The 20,000-nt window shown below is 45.0% G+C and overlaps 1 protein-coding gene across 1 annotated transcript in view; it reads right to left on the reverse strand.

Annotated features, from left to right (window-relative positions):
- Positions 1-3,015: 3,015 nt before the first annotated feature.
- The window catches only part of si:dkey-237h12.3 (teneurin-3), a 215,683-nt gene continuing 198,698 nt past the window's right edge, over positions 3,016-20,000 (reverse strand). Inside the window, exons 24-34 of the mRNA XM_063188595.1 lie at positions 17,736-17,890; positions 14,359-15,242; positions 13,734-13,909; positions 12,710-12,945; positions 10,205-10,501; positions 8,528-9,343; positions 7,657-7,870; positions 5,744-6,057; positions 4,800-5,067; positions 4,192-4,322; positions 3,016-3,846 (exon numbers count right to left, since the gene is read on the reverse strand). Coding sequence (XP_063044665.1) covers positions 3,016-3,846; positions 4,192-4,322; positions 4,800-5,067; positions 5,744-6,057; positions 7,657-7,870; positions 8,528-9,343; positions 10,205-10,501; positions 12,710-12,945; positions 13,734-13,909; positions 14,359-15,242; positions 17,736-17,890 — 4,322 coding nt within the window. The remainder of the gene's footprint in view (positions 3,847-4,191; positions 4,323-4,799; positions 5,068-5,743; positions 6,058-7,656; positions 7,871-8,527; positions 9,344-10,204; positions 10,502-12,709; positions 12,946-13,733; positions 13,910-14,358; positions 15,243-17,735; positions 17,891-20,000) is intronic.

Consider the following 20,000-nt stretch of genomic DNA (forward strand, 5'->3'; position numbering starts at 1 on the left):
GGACGACATACTGTATGTTGTATGTTTACTGCCAACACTTTTCTGAAGTAAAAAGTTTTCTGTGAAGGGGCCCGCCAGCGGGCCCATCTGAGCGAAGTGGCTACAAAACGGAAAAACAGAGTTCTGATGTGTTGACATAGGGTAGAAGAAATGGGCTGTGGAACATGTTTCCTGTTTCATTTTTTATTGATAAAGTATAAATACTACTGAACATAAATGACTGCAACCGTATGTAACGCAAAAAAGCCAACTGCATATAAAAAGCTGCATTAAGTTCCTGTATATGTGCTTTTCGTGTCTGATACTTATCAGAGCTGATTGATCTTCACATACTCTAACCGTTGCTGAATATTCAGCTCCACAGGAATTTCAGCTATGTTGGTCCTCTGAACCCAACAGTGAATAAAACACAAGTAACAGATGTGTTCTTGGAAGTTGGTGGTGACGCTTGTTTCATTTTTTATTATTATTTTTTCGACATTAAAGATGTATGATTATGAATTGTAGTCGCTAAGTCCACACTTTAGTAACACACATTTAAACCACTTATAAACAATTCCATATGGTCCACACTCAAGTACAACCTGTAGTTTTAGCTTTGCTTGACTGTCAATGCTGTTCTGCTGTTATTTGTTGCTGTACTTCTTAAATATTTTAAATGACTACCATAATTATACAAACTAACTGAATTCATGGACAAACAAATAAATAGACAAATAAATAACATAAAATGATTCATAAATTACGTTCACTGTACATTAGTTTGTCTGTGCATTGTAAAAAAGTAAATGTTGAGAAAACTGAAATTGTCAAGGCAACATGATGCAAACTGTTCTTCAGTTTTAGCCAGCTCTACTGTCTGTTTGGACAGGAGTTACGCTAGCTGTAACACGGTGGGGCTTATGACAAATGTAAAATAAAAGTGATTGTGAATAGTTTCAAAGAAGTATGTAGAGAAATTGAGGCGATTTATGAAATTATAAAGTGCAAAAGTTCTAGCATGTCTGAAAAAAAGCAGGGTCCTCATCAATCATAGCAATCAATCTCAGCAACTGTACGTATAAGCTAAGTGGTGGGGGATTTGTAGTTGGCAGGTCTTCACCTGAAACCACAATGACAAGGTTCCTCAAAGAACCTTCTTTTGCCATAGCAAGAGACCCCCTGAAAGTGCTTTGATTAACCTAGATGTGATTAGAAGAACTCCAAAGTTTTCTAAAAGGTCACTCCGACAGAGAACCGTGCCGGTGCCCGTTCCCGCACCAAATCTTGAACTTGCTGGTGTGTCCATGCCACAAGACTGAGCGTTTGGGAATCAGAAAGTAGGTTCATAATGTGAACCGAAAAATACTTGTTTTTTCTCTGTGAACAGTGACGACAATGTGGACGTCAGGGTGTTCATCTGGTTCATCTCATGGGCATATACGGAAACGTTTAGAACCTGGTATGAACATGGGTTTGCAAGTAAGCACCTTAGTTCCAAACGTAACTGATGCGGGAACGGGCACCAGTACCAGTACCTTGGGGTTCTTCAAAGAAGCAACACTGTACGTTCCCTTAGGGATTCTTCCAGAACTCTGGTTCCCCAGAGAACTGTTAAGTTCCCCACAGTACCAAACTGAAGATTTGGTAGAGGTCTTACTGTACCTAATCTTCAACAATGCCACTATGACCTCAGACATCAGAGAAACCTTAGCAAAACATCAAACAAAAAGCTAAAAAAAAAAAAAAAGTATTGCATGTAGTCGCCCTGATAGTTTGGGTTGTCTCAACATTTGAGCTTTTGCAGTGAGCCGGTGAGTGATTCAGGCTTATGGAGTTGTGCTGTTGAGACTCTTGCCATGGTAAAGGCTTCATACAATTACATATTAACTACTGTGGCACAACGCACAGCGTTGGTTCAGATTTGCCGACTTGCACGACCCTTTGAGCAAAAAAAACAAAACAAAACTTCCCAAAGTGTCCAACTGCACGCCCCTCCAAGCGAATCGACAGGGCTAACTCAAGCACCTTGCATTGCAGACATCGTGTAATTATTATTGCTCCCAATCTACACTTGAGGGCCTGCAGTCCGCTTGGCAGCCCCAAGTCACTCACACAACAAAGGCTTTTGTTCACAATTCAGTACTCTGAGTACCAAAGACAAACTGTGCTCAACACTGCAAGATGCAGATTTTGATGTCCTTAGTGTCCGCTCTCCTGTCATTTCAGCAAGCTGTCTCCCTTAGGGGCAAAACATACCAAAGCGGAACGGAACAGTCGCGGGACGAACGCGGTCTTTCTGCTTAGTTTCGGCCGTTGTGTTTTTCTCTGCCTTGCACACTAGCTAGCTAGCGTGCTACTTTGCCATTCATTTGAATGAGACACCACCGGTGAAAAATACGCTCGAGTTCTATTTTCCAAATGCAGCGCGGCGCGGAGCCGGCTCCCGCGCCGCTGCCGGCCAACTACCACCGGTTGGTGTGTAAGGACAGATATGTTTCAATGTATTTTCACTGACGCCGGTAAAAAACGCGGCCGTTCCGCGACGCTTTACCGCCCTAGTGTTTAAGACCCCCCTTACTTATATGCTTCACTGAGAGGAAAGTTAGCATCATCCATCCACTATGATCCAGTGATCTCGAGTAATCTCTAGGCTTCTTAACTAGAACACTTCAACTAGAAGAACCCGCCTTGCGGCAGACTGTATTTTGGCTGGCGAGTTGGTCTAGTATTGTACTGTTGGATATCAGAACACAAAAGGACCACAAACCTGTCCTCCAATCACAACACAAGACTTTTTTTCTTCCCGTTTGAATCGTTGGGGCAGCTTAGTCACTGTAGCTCTGATGTTTCATAGTGCGCAGACGAAGTTTAAACAATAGCAGTAAGGTCCCGAACACATCCCTCAGCTTTCTGAACCGTGCGGTGTCAGACTATACGTTTCATGTTATATTCTGTTTTGCCAGGGTAGTGTAATCCCAATGGATTAGGCCTCTGCAGACTGTCTCCCCAGTATAAGCCTAGCAAGGAAAGGTGCTACCTCTTGCCGATCTCGTTTTGGCGGAGGAACTGAATGTTGTTGGGGCTGTCCGCCAGTTCGGGGTACTGCTCCACCGAGAGTACGTAGTAGCCGTCGTAGCCAGACACTCTCCCCCCACTGCCCAGTAGCTGCCGCTTCTCTACCTCGCTCCACTGCCGAGCTCCTTCTTCTCCGTCACGCACCCTCTGCTGCTCGCGGGCCCACGCGCTCACCAGCGCCCTCTGGCGGGCCATCTCCAGAATGCGCTCGCGCTCCTCGTCTGGTGTGGTGCCATAGCGCAGGTGGATGGCCACGGTGGAGGTGGAGGTGGTGGTGGTGGTGGAAGAGGAGGTGCCGCCATTGCTGCTGCTGCTGCCACTACTACTCCTCAGCTCCACGTCCACCAGGCGGCGAGTCGTGCGCCCAGCTCCCGCTGTCACCGCTGTCGACTGCCACACGGTCACGTTGACGCCGTTCTCCAGCGCACGGTGCCCGTTCGTTATCCGCAGCGTGGCGAGGTCAGCGTCCGCCGCGCCCAGCTTCACGAAATGGTGCGTGTCACAGCCGTCCAGCATGTAGTGCACGTCCTGCAGGTAGATGGCGCCGTTGAGCACGGATGCCAGCTTCACGCAGTCCTCGCTGGCCGTGGCCAGCGTGTGAGTCACCACCACTTTCCCTTTGCTGATCGCCAACATGATGCCGCGGCCAATCAGGGAGGAGCTGGTGGCGAACCACAGCCAAGGCTTCTCAGCGTGAATGGCAGGGCCCAGGCTGAGCTCCGGCAGCCTCTTGAAGGACAGGAAGGCCTGGGCCTGCCGGCTGACATCCTGCTGCATCCCGAAGATGGGCTGCAGGAAATACAACAGCCGTGTTAGAAAAGCCATCTGAGAAAGATGATGTCAATATCACTGCTTTAAACACTCACCTGAATCCTTTCACACAACCTTACATTGAATTGCTCTGTTCAATAAATTAGAAGAGGGGCATCTATTAATCATCTAATATAATATAGAGATGTTCTATAATATAATACAATATAATATAATATACAAAATACAATGCAGTGCAATACAATACACTATAATAATATTACCTTAGAAGCAGCACTTTTGTCCACAATCCAAAAACAACAGCATAAACATCTTACAACAGCAAAAACTAAACAAATGTGTGAGAAGAGGCAAAACACTTACGGGCAAATCATCCCAAAATTGGCTCTTTATCAGTTCATAGGAGGGGTTGTGGATGTCAAACTTGGGGGATGGAAATCCAGGCACAGTGTTATGCAGATGGAAGCCAAATGTTACCAGCCAGGTGTTCACATCTGGCAAAAGAAAAAAAAAATCACATTTATTTATAAAGTCCTTTAAAAACAACAAATAACCAAAGTGTGCTATGAAAGCATTATAACAATCATCCTCATCATCATCATCATCATCATCATCATCATCATCATCATCACAATAAATAACCTTGAAGGTGCTAATTTGCTTACAGCAGTGATTCTGAAACTGTGGGCCAGTGCCCACCGGTTTTCCAAGTGGGCCTTGAAAACTTGTGTGTGTTGCTGTTGACTTTTGTTTTTGTTTTGTTTTTTGTTTTGTTTTAGTGATTATTGGCTTAGAGGTGGGCCCCAAACATTTGTGAAAATTTCAAGTGAGTTCCAAGTTGGAGAGGGTTGACTTCTAGTATTAGGTGATGATTTGCTTACAGCCCATACCAAGGCCGCAGGCCTCTGTAGTAACGCATACCAAAAATGTTGAGCGCGACACCTACCAGTGTATCTATGTGTGTGTCTCACCTGTGATATAATCTCGCAGGTGGCGGCCATGACTGACGGGGTCGTTGTTCCTGAACATGTACAGGTTGAATGGCCGGGGCTCCTTCCCCACGTCCTTAAAGGCGGTGGGGCACGGAGCCGTCCAGCGGCCTGCCATCACGTCCAGGTCTCTCTCCCCGAAGTGGACCAGCTTGGTCAGGGGGTCGTAGAGGCCACCGTGGAAGCCCAGCGGGAGGTGGAGGTCAGGGTTGGAGTCCTGGTGCACCTCCCCATACGCTGTGTACTGCACCTGGGGGGGCATTCCAGAAACACTCTCTCATATGAGCATAGCATGAAAATAAGTACCGGTTTGCTCATCGTAAAGGCAATACTTTGTATATACCGATTGTAAGTTGTATATATCGAAGATATATTGTAGTGGTGTGCATTGGCACTGCCCTCACGATTCGATTCGATTATGATTCGGGAGGTAGCGTTTCGATTCGATTCAATTCGATTCAATTCGATTCGATTCAATTCTACAATGCATTGCAATACATTACATTTCTACTGAAAGCAAAGCAAATGTTTCATCAGTCATGATGAGGCAATACAAGTAGTCAGATACTGAGCAACATTTTATTGGCTGTTTTCTGTATCAGTCTTGCAGTTTTCAATTCTTTGAAGTGCTTTTATTTCATTCAACATTCATTTGCTCAGGAAATATCCACGGAAGTAATTGAAGCTTAAAAAAATTGCCGCATCTATTATGGAACTTGCCGCATTGAATTGAATCGTCCATGACCCGCATTGTATTGCATTGCCGAATCGATTATTGTTGACACCACTAATATATTGTTTTTAGACAAAACCCTTTTTTTGAAAGATAGATTCGAGAGTGAGAATGATATGCTTTTTAATAATGTTGAATTGAATTGGATTGAATTAAAAATAAATAAACAAATAAAAAATGATAAATAGAAAACCTGTTTGAGCAGCAGGCCCTCTGTGCTGAAGATGGCCAGCGGTGTCCCTGTGTTGTCACAGGCGATGTAGAACTCCTTTCCACTGCTCGTTTCCATAGCGAAGAGGTGGCCCTGCAGGTCGTAGTAGAGCGAGCTGATCTCCAGGCTGCTGTGGTTGTACACATGAGTGATTCGACTCGGGTATGTGAGGTCGGCGTAGAAGTACTGCAGGTGCGTTCCCAAACTGCACTTCGAGGACACCCTTCGACCAAGTCCGTCGTACCGATACCGCACGGTCCAGCCTTGGGACTTGCTGTAGACCCTCTCCAGCAGACCTGGAAGTCAAAATGTCAAAATCAAACTTGTTTATTGTGGATATTGGTAAAAAGTCAAAATGAGCTTGTTTATTGTGGATATTGGTAAAAAGTCAAAATGAACTTGTTTATTGTGGATATTGGTAAAACAGTAACAAAATGTTGCATTTGTTTTCTGCTTGTCTTTCCCATATACACATCCGTACATAACCACACAGATCCTTAAATAGAAACTGAATGCAAAACAAAAAAATGATTAAACAAACAAACAAAACTACACTATTGTATTAGTCTGCGTGTGTGTGTGTGTGTGTGTGTGTGTGTGTGTGTGTGTGTGTGTGTGTGTGTGTGTGTGTGTGTGTGTGTGTGTGTGTGTGCAACATGATCTCCAAAAATTCCGTGCTCCTGGACACGGATGTTAAGGACACGAAATCCGTGTCCAGGAGCACAGATTTTGCCAAAATTCCGTGCTCCTGGACACGGAATTGTTTTCCGTGCTCCTGGACACGGAATTGTTTTCCGTGATGGACACACAGAAGTGCTCTCTCTATACTCCCACAGCTCTATGCTTCCACAGTCTTTGACCTCAGTCAAATATTTTTTCTCCAAAAAACATTTCTTACTGACAGGTTAGGGTTAGGAATTGTTTTGGTCTGGGCACAGCTAGTTTTCTTTCATTCATTATATGAATTTGATAGCATATCAACCAACTGGAAAAGATATTTATCAAAAATATGTCTTTAATGACAGGTTAAGGTTAGGGAATGTTTTGGTCAGGGCACAACTTAAATTGCTATAGCATTATTTTGCTTAGGATTAGCATTTGGTATGTATTTTCTAATGATAGAGTTAACACAGTGCTGTGGGAATATAGAAAGCACTTCCGTGTGCCCATCACGGAAAACAATTCCGTGTCCAGGAGCACGGAATTTTGGCAAAATCCGTGCTCCTGGACACAGATTTTGTGTCCTTAACATCCGTGTCCAGGAGCACAGATTTTTTGGAGATCAGGCTGGTGTGTGTGTGTGTGTGTGTGTGTGTGTGTGTGTGTGTGTGTGTGTGTGTGTGTGTGTGTGTGTGTGTGTGTGTGTGTGTGTGTGTGTGCGCGTGTGTGTGTGTGTGTGTGTGTGTGTGTGTGTGTACCCCCACCTATTGGGAAGAAGAGGGAAACTGGGGTATTAAATGTGGAGGCCAAGGGTAAGTCAGTAGCCTTTTACTGCAGACGGGCCTGTTCATTCTTTAAGGAAAACACTCACCTACATCATAACAACATTGCTACAATATGATAATGCAGAGAGTCTTAAGTAACCGATTAAGACTTGGTCATTACCAGTTTGGTGACAATAAGGTTATAACAGAGGCTCTGCACTAAGGAGTTAAGGGGCAAAGATCAAGGTATGAACAATCTCACATTAGTTATTGTGTTTGTTTGAGTTTCCTGTTCATTATTTGTAAATAAATGCACATCGTCATTTATGACAATAAATGGCATTTGGGCCCACTGGAACATCAACTTCTACTCACCATCTTCTAATTGCACATCAAGACGAATCAACTTTTGTCCCCAGTAGTAGTTAACTAGGGAACAGAAGGGGAAACTGGGAAAAGTTGAGACAATACCTTTGGAGTTGTACTCAAAGATGTCAGCGCCTCGCTGTCGCAGGAAGCCGTCCTCATCCAGCTGATACTGTAGGTCTCCCAGGCGCGTGATGTGGTCGCGGAGGTCATAGCGAAGAGGAATGAGACGAGGGCTGTCGCCAGGGTTCATCAGGTGGAGGTTGCCGTTCAGGTCGTAGTTGTAACGCCAAGACATGCGGTCGTTCAAAGACACCACCTGTACAGATATAATACATTACTTTGGTGGATTTTTAAAATGTATTTTTCTCCTCTTTCTTTATGATGACATTCTTATAGCCATTGATGTATCAAACGTGCATACGCGTGTCACTCGTGTATTCAATTAGGTTGAAGAGTACAATACACAGTAAGTAACAGTAGGGACACATAGACGCGAATTTGGTCACGCAAAGCGAACTTCGTCATTCATTCCTACGAGAGAGGCGAAGGCAAGCGAACAGGGGCAATGCGAAGCGAAATTATTAAACAAAGTTTAATGTCATGCAAATGAGGAACGAATTCGCCTTCCACGGCCCAATCAAACCAACAACATAACTGTTCCATTCCATTTGAATCGCCGCGACAACCTGATGACAGTTGAGCTGTCAGTGAATTTCGCCTCTCTTCGCCTCTCTTCGCCTCGCTCGCTTCGCCTGCTATGTGTCCCTACCGTCTACAGTAAGGTCTACAGTAAGTGGATGTGTGTGCACATGCTAAATAATGTTATTTGTGTACTGTGCATGTAATGCATATATTCTTTATATAGGCCTACGGCATGTTCTGTTAGTGTAGTGTTCCATCTACTTTTAGTGTAGTGTTGCCTGTTTTTCTGTAACAACCAATAAAAACTAAATTACAAAAAAAGAAACACCACCTGCAGCTGGCCGTCCATGTCGTACTCATACGAATACTTGGTTGAGTTGGCGTACGGCCCAACCTTCAGCTCTTTCTTGATGACTCTCCCTGCAGCGTCGTATTGGAAGGAGACCCAGTAGATCACCGTGCGGTACACCTCATACTGTATCTCTTTGATCCTGCCGTGGCCGTCAAAGTGCTTGCTGTAGGTCATGACGGACGTGGAAATGATCTGGTTGATGTCGTAGTAGATCACGCCAAACTTGCCAAATTGCTCCAGCTTCCCGGAGATGTCGTCGTACTGGTACAGGTCGATGGGCATCGGCGTGTCGTTGATGACACCTTGCACGCTGGCCACTCGCAGGCTCCCGTCGTAGGCGTAGTCGAAACGAGCGTTCACCATGCCGTCCTCATTGAAGCGGTATATCTGCCTGTCCACCAGCGCCCCCAGCTGTCGGAAGCGGATAGTGCAGATGAAGGCCTCGTTCTGAAGGTTGATGGTCTTCAGCACGCCCGCCGCCTCGTCAAACGTGAATGTGACCTTGGTGCTGTCGTACAGAACTTCGGACAGCTTGTTCTGCCACCGGTACCGGTACAGAACACGACGGCCCGTTCCGTGGTGCGCGACTCTTAGCAGAAGTCCGTCTTCTCTGTAGTCGATGGCGACGGAGGCGTTGCTCTCAGGCGGCTGGTAGACGTTGCTGTAGAAGCCCAGGGAGCGGACGGTGTGCATGGTGTAGCGGGCCAGGCTGGGCATGGTGACACCGGAGAGGAGGCCGTGGGTGTCGTACTCAAAGACGTACTGCCGCTGACTGGCCAGGAGGAGCACCACAGCCTGGGAACAAACACAAGGAGTGTCGTTTTGTTAAATACATAGTGTATGGTCAAATGCATAATTATTTTGTGGTTGGTTATAACTCAAGAGAATATAATGCCTTTCTTAACTTCACTCTAATATACTGTAATACACTAATGATAAAACAATCAATGACCAGTACATGGTATAAATGCAAAGGGGTCTTGGGTATCCAGAGATGGCTGGGTCCCTGAAAATATCTTATTATTGTCCAAAAGAAAATAAAACATTTTCTTTATCATTAACCTGGACCCCCAGAGGTGTTTTGGTGAGGTATTACAATGAGTATGTATGTTTATTAGCCCAATTGATTATACTCTCTTATTAATGGCTCAATAGCAACTTAAAAAAAGTCATATGGGGAATGGAAACCATTTAATTCCATTGAACCTTTATTAGAATCTGACATCACATGCATCTTCGCATCATGTGACGTTGAAAAAGTTGGCCATGGCGTTGGCCACATTGCGACCAGATTTCCATCTCTGACTGTGCTTGTTCTACATACATTTCATGGTAATGTCCGCAGTTTCACAGCTGTTACTATCAGTTGTTAATAAGTATCACACTTCTGCTCCATTGGATAATCCACTTTGTTTTGTAGGACTATCTGTAATATATTGGCAAGCTGTGAGGCAGCCTCATGATATGCTCCGTGTCCATGCCCAGGTCTTGTCATCAGGGAACTCTTACCTGCTCCATGTAGGTATAGGCCCAGGTCTTGTCATCAGGGAACTCTTACCTGCTCCATGTATGTATAGGCACATGTCTTGCCGTCAGGGAACTCTTACCTGCTCCATGTAGGTATAGGCACATGTCTTGTCATCAGGGAACTCTTACCTGCTCCATGTAGGTATAGGCCCAGGTCTTGCCGTCAGGGAACTCTCTGGTAACTAGTCGGTCCTGGTCATCGTACTCAAGCCGCTCGGCCTCCGAGCCCCACTGCAGAGCACTGATGCGACCGCCACTGCTCCGCGACACGTTGACCGGAAGGAGCTTGCTGCTTGGAGTCCACAGCACGGGTTGACCGGCTGCGTCGTACACGATCTTCAGTAGGAACTTGCGGTGGTCGTCGTATATTCTTTCCGTCCGCAGGAGGCGGTCGTAGTCCACAGATAAGATGTTACGGCCATTCACCTATTGAGGATGAAACAGAGACAGACACAGAAATTGGTACACATATAGCCAGTTACATATACTCCACTTACACTACTGTACTATCTCAACAAGTCTTGCATAGAGGACGAACAGCATCACACCATATGAAAAATGTACAATATCTCCTTAACAGTTGAATCGCCATAACATATCCATAACCCAGTGAAGTCCTAGATGCCGTTATCCATTGACAGTAACAAAGGCAAATACATGTAGGCAAATACATGTATACATGTATTTGCCTTTGTTACTGTCAATGGATAACGACATTATATGTATAAAAATGTGTTCACTACTTTACTTTCTGAGGAAGTCCAACATATAGCAATGGCAGAAACATGCCATGGTTTAGGTCCTATTGAAAGGTCATAACATATCCATAATAACCAGGTTATGTCTCTTTTAGGCCAGGTGTGAGTACTCTGTGCTTCATATGCCTAGCCAGGCCGTACCCTCGTAGTGACGCGACATCTTCAGTGTTGCTACCAGTCAGGTCAAGAGTCAATGTAAGTACTTTCTGAGTTACGGGAACTCCTCCCACTTAGTTGGGAAGCAAACAATCATTAGCTAACCAAGGGAGGCCATTTGGAAAATGCTGTTTGGGAAATGTTAATTGATACGCTCTTGGTCAGACCAAGTCTCAAAGAGACTTGAAAGTCAATGATAATCAGGCTATCATATGGCCACATTAAGTACAGACTTTCATACAAAGTAATTGAAAGCAGAAGACACATGAAGCTACAGGCATACAAAGACAGAAATACGGTACAGTAAATAAGATCAAATTAATCAAACATATACGTACAGTATATAGAATGTATGTAGCATATACTATAATACATACCCAACAAGAGCATGACTAATTTACGAAATACAAGGAAGGCATCATCCCTGCTCCTTCTCTTGTGCAATTGCATACAGTAGTATACAGAATAAGACACACACATGCCTTGTATGCAGACATGTGTGTTCTGAATGCAAAAAAGTCGAGACTAGCTGTGTGTACCGTAGGTGGGTTGTGTTGCCTATGAGGCGGCTAAATACATTCACTGTGCTCTTAGGAACTCCATGAGGGTGAAAGTCACACTGGCATTGACTCAAGGTCTTAAATCACACAGCTCTAACTTCTCACCGAATACTTTGAAAAGTGCGAGGAGCAAACTCGCTTGCTGAAATAGACCATAAATGAGAGATATAAGATAAGTATGGTGAACGACTTATTTATCTCCCATACTGGAGGTTGAGAGAGAGAGAGAGAGAGAGAGAGAGAGAGAGAGAGAGAGAGAGAGAGAAAGAAAGAGAAAAAGAGAGAGAGAGAGAGAGAGAGAGAGAGAGAGAGAGAGAAAGATAGAGAGAAAGAGAGATAGACAGAGAGAGAGAAAGAGAGATAGAAAGACAGAGAGTAAAGATAGAGGGGGATAGCTTCTTGCTCTTGTGCTGACCTCAGATAGGGGCTGTCCATGGATTTGATCTTGCCTGCATCAATCATGGGAGAATTCTTAGACCCAATCGCAACATGAATCAGAACTTCAACAGATGTCAAAGGTGTGGCTGGAGAAAGCTGTTTCTCATTGCACAGCAATATACTGAATAACCTTCTCTAGAAGACCAAAGGCTTTCTTTTTGCGTTGCTGTATTGTAGCAAAGGGGAAAAGAGTTGCCCTGCTGGGACGTGAAGTCAATGCTTCCAGGGTGCCAACCTGACTGCCAGAACCTCAGTTTGTTACTCCAGAAGGTTCGCATTTGAGTCTTATTGCGGCAAATGTACTCCACTTTGCTACAGTGCATGCGTTTTATTCAAATCTCTCTCTCTCTCTCTCTCTCTCTCTCTCTCTCTCTCTCTCTCTCTCTCTCTCTCTCTCTCTCTCTCTCTCTCTCTCTCTCTCTCTCAATCACACAAACACATGAGCGTGCGCACGTGTGCAAACACACACACAAAGTGAGTGAAATGACAAAAGGGCAAAAAAAGTTTTGAAAAAGCTCCATTTATCATGCTAGAATTAATTTGCTGTGTTAGTGTGGATGGGAGGTGTTATGCATTTACATATGTATCCTGCTCAATGTGGACGGGGCACGCTAATATCAATGTTGTAATGATGTATTGGAGTCTTTTCAGCAATGAGTGAAGAGGTCCACTGGTGGTGGGCCCACCTGCATAAAGCAGCTATGGACTGATGAAAAACATACCCGCAGCTTTCGCCCAAATACGGTGACCTTTGACCTGGAGGTCTCCTTCCTGAAGCGCCACTCCACCAGGTTCTGTCCACTCTCACTGGGCAGAGTCATGTTGCGGCGCGCCACGATGGGGCACGAGGGCCCCGCCAGGATGTGCGGCTCGGTCTGGTAGTGAGAGTCCATGCCATTGGCAAACAGGATCCTCAGAGAGCGGTCGTAGCCCAACACATAACTGTTACGAAGCTGGTCTACAGAGGGACGAGATAGAAGTGAACAAAATATGATATTAGATTTAGTTTCTACACCAATCATCAGAGTTGTATAAAATGTAGAAGTAGACGTACTCTTAGAGATGTAATTACAACACTAGTGGTATGACACCAGTACATCTACTTTATACATATCTTCCATTTTTTACAAACTTTTCTTTTACTTCTTTTTTATAAACATCTATGTACTCTGTCACTTAGCATCTTACCCACCCCCACCCCCATGCATTTTATTTATTACTTTAAATAATTTATGTGTTTTTGTGTGTGTACTGTATATGTGCGTGCGCGTATGTACTACTACAGCAAAACAATTGCCCAAGCTGGGACAAAATAAAGCTACTTGACTTGACTTGACTTACAGTAACAGAGCTGACAGACATTGGCCTGGACATAATGTGTACTGTATATATTAATGTATGAGAGCATAAAATATGTATGAGAGTGTAATACATTATATGTATGAAGGGTGTCTGCACAGATAATGTTTCCCATACTTGGATGGATGGATAAATGAATGCATGGAATTAATAAATAAATAAAGAAATAGATCGACAGATGCATGGGTGGATGGATGGACGGAGTGATGGATGGATGGGTGGATGGATGGATGGATGGATGGATGCATGAAATTAATAAATAAATAAATAAATGGATCGACAGATGCATGGGTGGGTGGATGGATGGATGGATGGATGGATGGATGGATGGATGGATGGATGGACGCATGGATGGATGTTTATTTTATGATATAGGCATCATCATACCCTGAGAGAGAGTGAAGACAGTCTGTATGGATGTGTGGTTGGTGGAGATGCTGGCATCATCCTCCTGGCCCGATGTGGTCACGGTGACAGTGAAGTCCGTGTCCATGTCACTATGGAGACTCGTCATGACACCAGAAGGGAAGGTGACATTGCAGAGTTTTCCCTCCGTGTCATACCTGCGGAGGACAAAACAAACTTTATACCGGAGCCATCAGCCTGACCTCACACAATTCCATGAAATGACCGTTCCGTGTTTGCATACGGAATCTGCAAGAAGTCATTGATAGCAAAGGTAATAATGATCATAGTAATAAAGAAGTTTCAGTTAAAACGGCTTGTCTGCTACAAAACTAAACTGCCAGGTGGAGGCTCTGTGTGTGTGTGTGTGTGTGTGTGTGTGTGTGTGTGTGTGTGTGTGTGTGTGTGTGTGTGTGTGTGTGTGTGTGTGTGTGTGTGTGTGTGTGTGTGTGTGTGTGTGTGTGTGTGTGTGTGTATGTTTATGAAAGAGAGAGAGAAAGAACCTCCTGTAAAGCTGCCCTGAGTATCATGAAAAGCACTATATACAGTAAAACAGCAGCCACTACACTTTGCATTTGTACAGCAGCACAGACAAGTTACAACATACTCATAAAACGATGTCCAGCCATTAGTGATGGTCTTGCTGGCCAGAAGTCCGCTGCTGCCATGGTAGGTGAACTGCGCCAGCTCGTGGCCCTGTGCCGTGAGGGACTTGAGGTCGTTCTGCTCATCCACCGCCATCCAGATGGCCTGGTTGTCTGGAGTGACGATGCGGACGGGCACTTGGTCGGCGTCCCGTCGGATGCGCAGCGCGTTGCCGTGGCTGTCGGTCACCCCGACCAGGTCGCCCTGGTTGTCGTAGGTGAAGTTGTACTTGTAGTCCCCGGTGATGAGGTGCAGGGTGTGGTGGTGTGTCCCGTTGGCGCTGAACAGATAGAGCTCCTCGGCCTCGGGGGACGCCACCTCGTGGAGGCCGGGCACGGTGCTCAGCGGGGCCCGCGTCCGGCCGATGGCCCTGATCCGGATGTTGCCCAGGTCGGCCACGTACAGGGTGCCGTCGGGCGCCGCCACGATGGAGGACGGCCCGTTGAGCCGCGCGTCTTTGGCGTAGCCGTCGCCCGTCAGGTAGCAGTCGCAGTTCACGTCGTTGCGGCAGTCGCAGTCGGACGGCGAGCCGGCCAGGTGGGTGATCTCGCCGTCGGGCGACACGTACTTGATGCGGCTCAGCTTCTTCTCGTCCGTCTCGGTGATGTAGAGCTCGCCGGCGTAGGACACGGCGATGGCGCTGGGGCTCTCCAGGGTGGTGTGGGTGGCCAGCTGGATCTCCGTGGGCCGCAGGTCCAGCGGGGTCCCAGGGCAGTGCAGAGGACGCCCGGCCACCACCATGGTCTGGCCCCCCTCACACACCCGCAGCACCAGGTTACCGTCCAGGACGTACAGGGAGTTGTCTACGGGGCTTATGGTCAAGTCCGTGGGCCACTCCAGCACAACCTGGGGAGAAAAAAAACAGCACTACAGGAAATTAACATCTCAATGAAGACATAACACACACACACACACACACACACACACACACACACACACACACACACACACACACACACACACACACACACACACAGTTTAGGTATTTGATATAGAACATAAAGTTGATAGTGTGTATGCTCACACAAACACATACACAAGTACGCACGCACGCACATATGCATGCACACACAGATGCATGTACACACACACACACACACAATCTTGCAAACAGCACAGTTTTTTTTTACCTCGTCTGACCAGCACTGTCAGGTATTTGTTGATAGGGGAATGATTAATGGGGGCTAGCACAGACAAGGTGTGAGGGAATGTGTCTTTGTGTCAGAGGGAAAAGGTGTGTGTACGTGTCTGCATATGTGCCTGTGTGAGAGAGCAAGTGGTTTTGTGTGTATAGTGTATTGGTATATGCTCTCTATTACACCTGTACATGATGACATATTCCGGATAAAGGGTTAAAAGTCACATTGTGTCTCATTTTGGTTGCACCCGCACTTAATTACACCCTGTCGCCTTAAGTTGAAGTTTGGAGAGAAAAAAGAAGAATGGCTTGAACACCATACACCCAGAGAGCAGTGATTTAATTTGCTCCCTCCACAAATGAAATGGCTAGACATCATTATAAACTCAATAACTCCCCTGGTGATTGCTTTCTGCTGGTCAAAGTGACGGCGACGCAGAGTGACACCTGTGCTTCTGTCTGGGCATGGGACATGAAGCCTGTATGCCAGCGTATAGGGATTCTTCACTGCAAACACGTTTTGCCTTGTCAGTTTAATCATGAAAATATTATAAACAATATTTGTTTTCTAATGAGGTGAACACAAGTCATTATTTCAGCTGTTATGACAGTGAAGTCCTAAGAGACCTAAGAGAAGTGTTCCCTAAAGATGAATCATGTTTCTTTAATCTGAGTGAACTGTGGACTGAATTGGTTTATATAGGGACTCTGGGAGTCCACCCCAATGGTCCACCAAACTAAAGAATTATTTTCTTTTTTTTGCAATTAACTGGTACATTTTTTGGCAATTAACTTTTTGAAATATAACTGATGCAGGTGAATGAGAGAAGGAACATAATTACATTAGCTACATTTAATTACACTTAGCTGACACTTTTATCCACAGTGACTTACAGTTATTTTCAGTACAGGTTATTGGTTACAGTCCCTGCAGCAATTTGGGGATTAGCTGCCTTGCTCAAGGCCACTTTAGCCATGGAATGAGATAGTGAGTGAAAGGGTGGGATTCGAACCGGCAACCTTCAGAACTAAAGCCCATCTCTTTAACCACTAGGCCACTGCTGCCCCATATAATACCGCAATACAGAGATTACAGCAGACCTGAGACACGACTAATATGCTAACATGTGTCTGGGTCGCTCTTATTCAATTTTAACAGTGTTCTGACTATCTGTGATCTACTGTATACTACACTAACGGTGTAAATTGTGACATTTATTTTCCCAAAAAAATCAGACAGATACCACAGTAATGGACATATTACATTACATTACATTTCACCTAGCTAACGCTTTCATTTTAGCAACTTACAGTTATTATTTGTCAGGGTATTGGTTACAGTCCCTGGAGCAATGTGGGGTGCCTTGCTCAAGGGGACCTCAGCCATGGTTGGAGGTGTATGGAGAGGTGAGGGTGGGATTCGGACCTGCAACCCCTAGATTGAAAGACCAACTCTCTAACCACTAGGCCACGGCTGCCACATATAATATCAGGCATTACATCTATTAACAATTGCTGGGTAAAATTGCCCCTACTTCTCAGGACACCTACTGCTCAGAGGACGAAAACGTCACCAGCAAAAGGATGACCTCGTTCATTAGAGTTTGGTTGGTACAATTGTGATTTTGGTCTTTGAGCACTCCATTTGTCATTCACCAGTTGTTATCCAACTCAGTTGACAATTGGGCATTCACTTAAAAACCAATATAAAAAGGGTAGTCATGGCTGAGTGGGTACGTTGTACCGTCCCTCTGCACCGCACCATTCAGGATGGCTGTTGTGCTACAGCCTTTAACAGGCGTGCATAACGTCTATTTCGTTGTGGGCATTGGGAGGTGTGCTATGTATGCGTTGTTGGCTGGGTTAGACAGCTACACAATAGTAGCAAACACAGAACAGTTGGTCTGTATAGTATGCTTAAGCTTCAAAAAATATAAACTTCATTAAAAGTGCACTGTGTAGGATTTTGGCCAGTGTAGATATTGCAACTATGTTGCTCATTGAGACTGTGGCATTCTCTCACAGAGTTAGCAGATGTACAATAGTCATTGTGTTTGTACCATAACTTTGTCCTCTGAACGATCAAGGTTTTCATTCTACACAACAATTTGGCTTGCGTACGATAATTTCCTCTGCAAAACCCCCAAAAACAATAATTTTGAGGATTGGCTACAATAGTTCAGCATTTTACATTTCATCACCTGACTGACGTCCATTGCGCCGTCACACGCCAGAGGACGAGCGGAGGCCAGATCGTTGGAGCCGACCACGGTGGTGATGACCCCGGCCTTGTCCACTTTTCTGATCACCGTTCCATCGACAAAATAGATCAATCCATTCCGGTCCACAGCGATGCCTATGAAGCAGAGACAGGAGAACAATACAGATGATAGAGAGACATGCAATACAAACCGGACAGACTCTCTCCCGCCCCCTCTCTCTAACACACACACACACACACACACACACACACACACACACACACACACACACACACACACACACACACACACACACACACACACACACACACACACACACACACACACACACACACACACAGAGAGACAGACAGACAGACAGACAGACAGACACACACACACACACAATTACCATACAATAATAGTAACAGTTAACAGCAAAAACTGTACGTATAGAGTATATATATACTGTACGTATATATTTTGCTGCAAAAAAAATCTTCCATCAGTGTCTCTTCTCTCACATCAGTGCTATAGAGAGAGGTGCAGGCTAACACCACAATGTGTTTGGCACGTGACAGTGTGCCCAAAATATGAGGGCCTGATCTGGGTAAATGGATGCCGAAACCATGGCAACCACCGTTGTGTGAATGGATAGGAGTCTCCTTGGGTGGCTTCTGACTGGAAACGAGACCTAAGACATAATCACACACACACACACACACACACACACACACACACACACACACACACACACACACACACACACACACACACACACACACACACACAAGCTGAAATACACAGACCCCACAGTCTACTCCCATACACATACTCACAAATGCATGCGTGCGCAAACACACGTACACATGCACACACGAATCCCAGTTTCCACACCTCAGACATGCATGCACACAAGCACTGTAACGCCGCATTATGTAATAACGGTGCAATATCTAATAATGTAACAAATTATTACATAATGCGGTGACAATTGCCGCATTGTGTAATAATTTACGCATTTCGTAATAAATTTCTTGAACGCATTTCGTAATAACTTTTTTCTCATCTTGTAATAAATTATTACAAAATGCGAAATTTATTACGGAATGCGGCCGCAACTTTTTTTTTTGATGGAAATGTAATAACATGGTGCATTATGTAATAATCTATATGGATATGTTTTTTCTGCACTTGGATTCAGTGGCAACGGCACACACATAGTCTCAGTGACATGGTAGTCACTGCCCTTTTTTTTGCATTAACAACATTTTCAGAAAACTTTGTCAAAAATAACGGCTGCTTCTTTTAAACATTTAGAATCCGACGTAGAGGGAGTCGCCGCGTTCTACCGACATACTAAGCACCGCAGAGAATAGGCCAGGTTCTAATATTGTAACACCTTTCCAGACCTATAGGCTAAATTTCAACAAGTGAAATGGCCTTAAACAGTGGCAGTATCCACCAGATACCGTCTGAACCGTTTTATTATTTAAAATAATAATCATATTTTTTTTGTAGGTTTCCTCCATGTCAATGCGCTGCAGCAGCGCCATGAGGGTGTGCCAGACCGTTATTATGTGGCACTTCATTAGGTTTCAAAATAACATTGTTAACCTAATAGAATGTCTGATTGATATAAACTCTATTTGTGCATATAGCATATTTAATTTTATGTTTTCGATGTGTTTCCCTCATTGTGGAGATTCTCGGTTGGATCCAGAGTCCTGAGTTGGGTAGGCTAGGTGTAGCCAAAATAATCCCCCTCCCCATCACAGAGCTATCGCGCACTACCACCACCACCGACTGTTTTTATTGCCCCAATCCCCCACACTTTGTTTGCACAGTAAGATTGTCATTATTAGGGTATGTCACATGACTTTTTTGGAGTTTATTAACGCTGCTGTACTGGCTCTTGCAGACAACATTGCTCTGCGAGAAAGATCATCCCTGTCTTCCTGGCGATTCATCCCCTTTGTCATCGTCCCTCTTTTCCTGTTAGTAATTTGGACCTGGCATGTTTATCCCCGTAATTTGTAAAACCGGCAATCAAACGTGCGCGTAGCACTTTACAGTGAGAGTAAAGACGCAGGTATCCTCTCTATCAAAGGAACGCTTTCTCCGCGTGTGGTGTGCTAGATTTTCCGTATCCTCATGGATTGGCAAGACATGTTGGGAGACTTCAATTCAATTCAATTTGGCAAATAGCCTAACGTTGGCATGCTGATGCAAGCTCGACGGTGAAACAAGACTCATGCAAATAAT

Source organism: Engraulis encrasicolus, chromosome 22 (assembly GCF_034702125.1).
Source record: "Engraulis encrasicolus isolate BLACKSEA-1 chromosome 22, IST_EnEncr_1.0, whole genome shotgun sequence".
NCBI classification, from domain to species: Eukaryota; Metazoa; Chordata; class Actinopteri; order Clupeiformes; family Engraulidae; genus Engraulis; species Engraulis encrasicolus.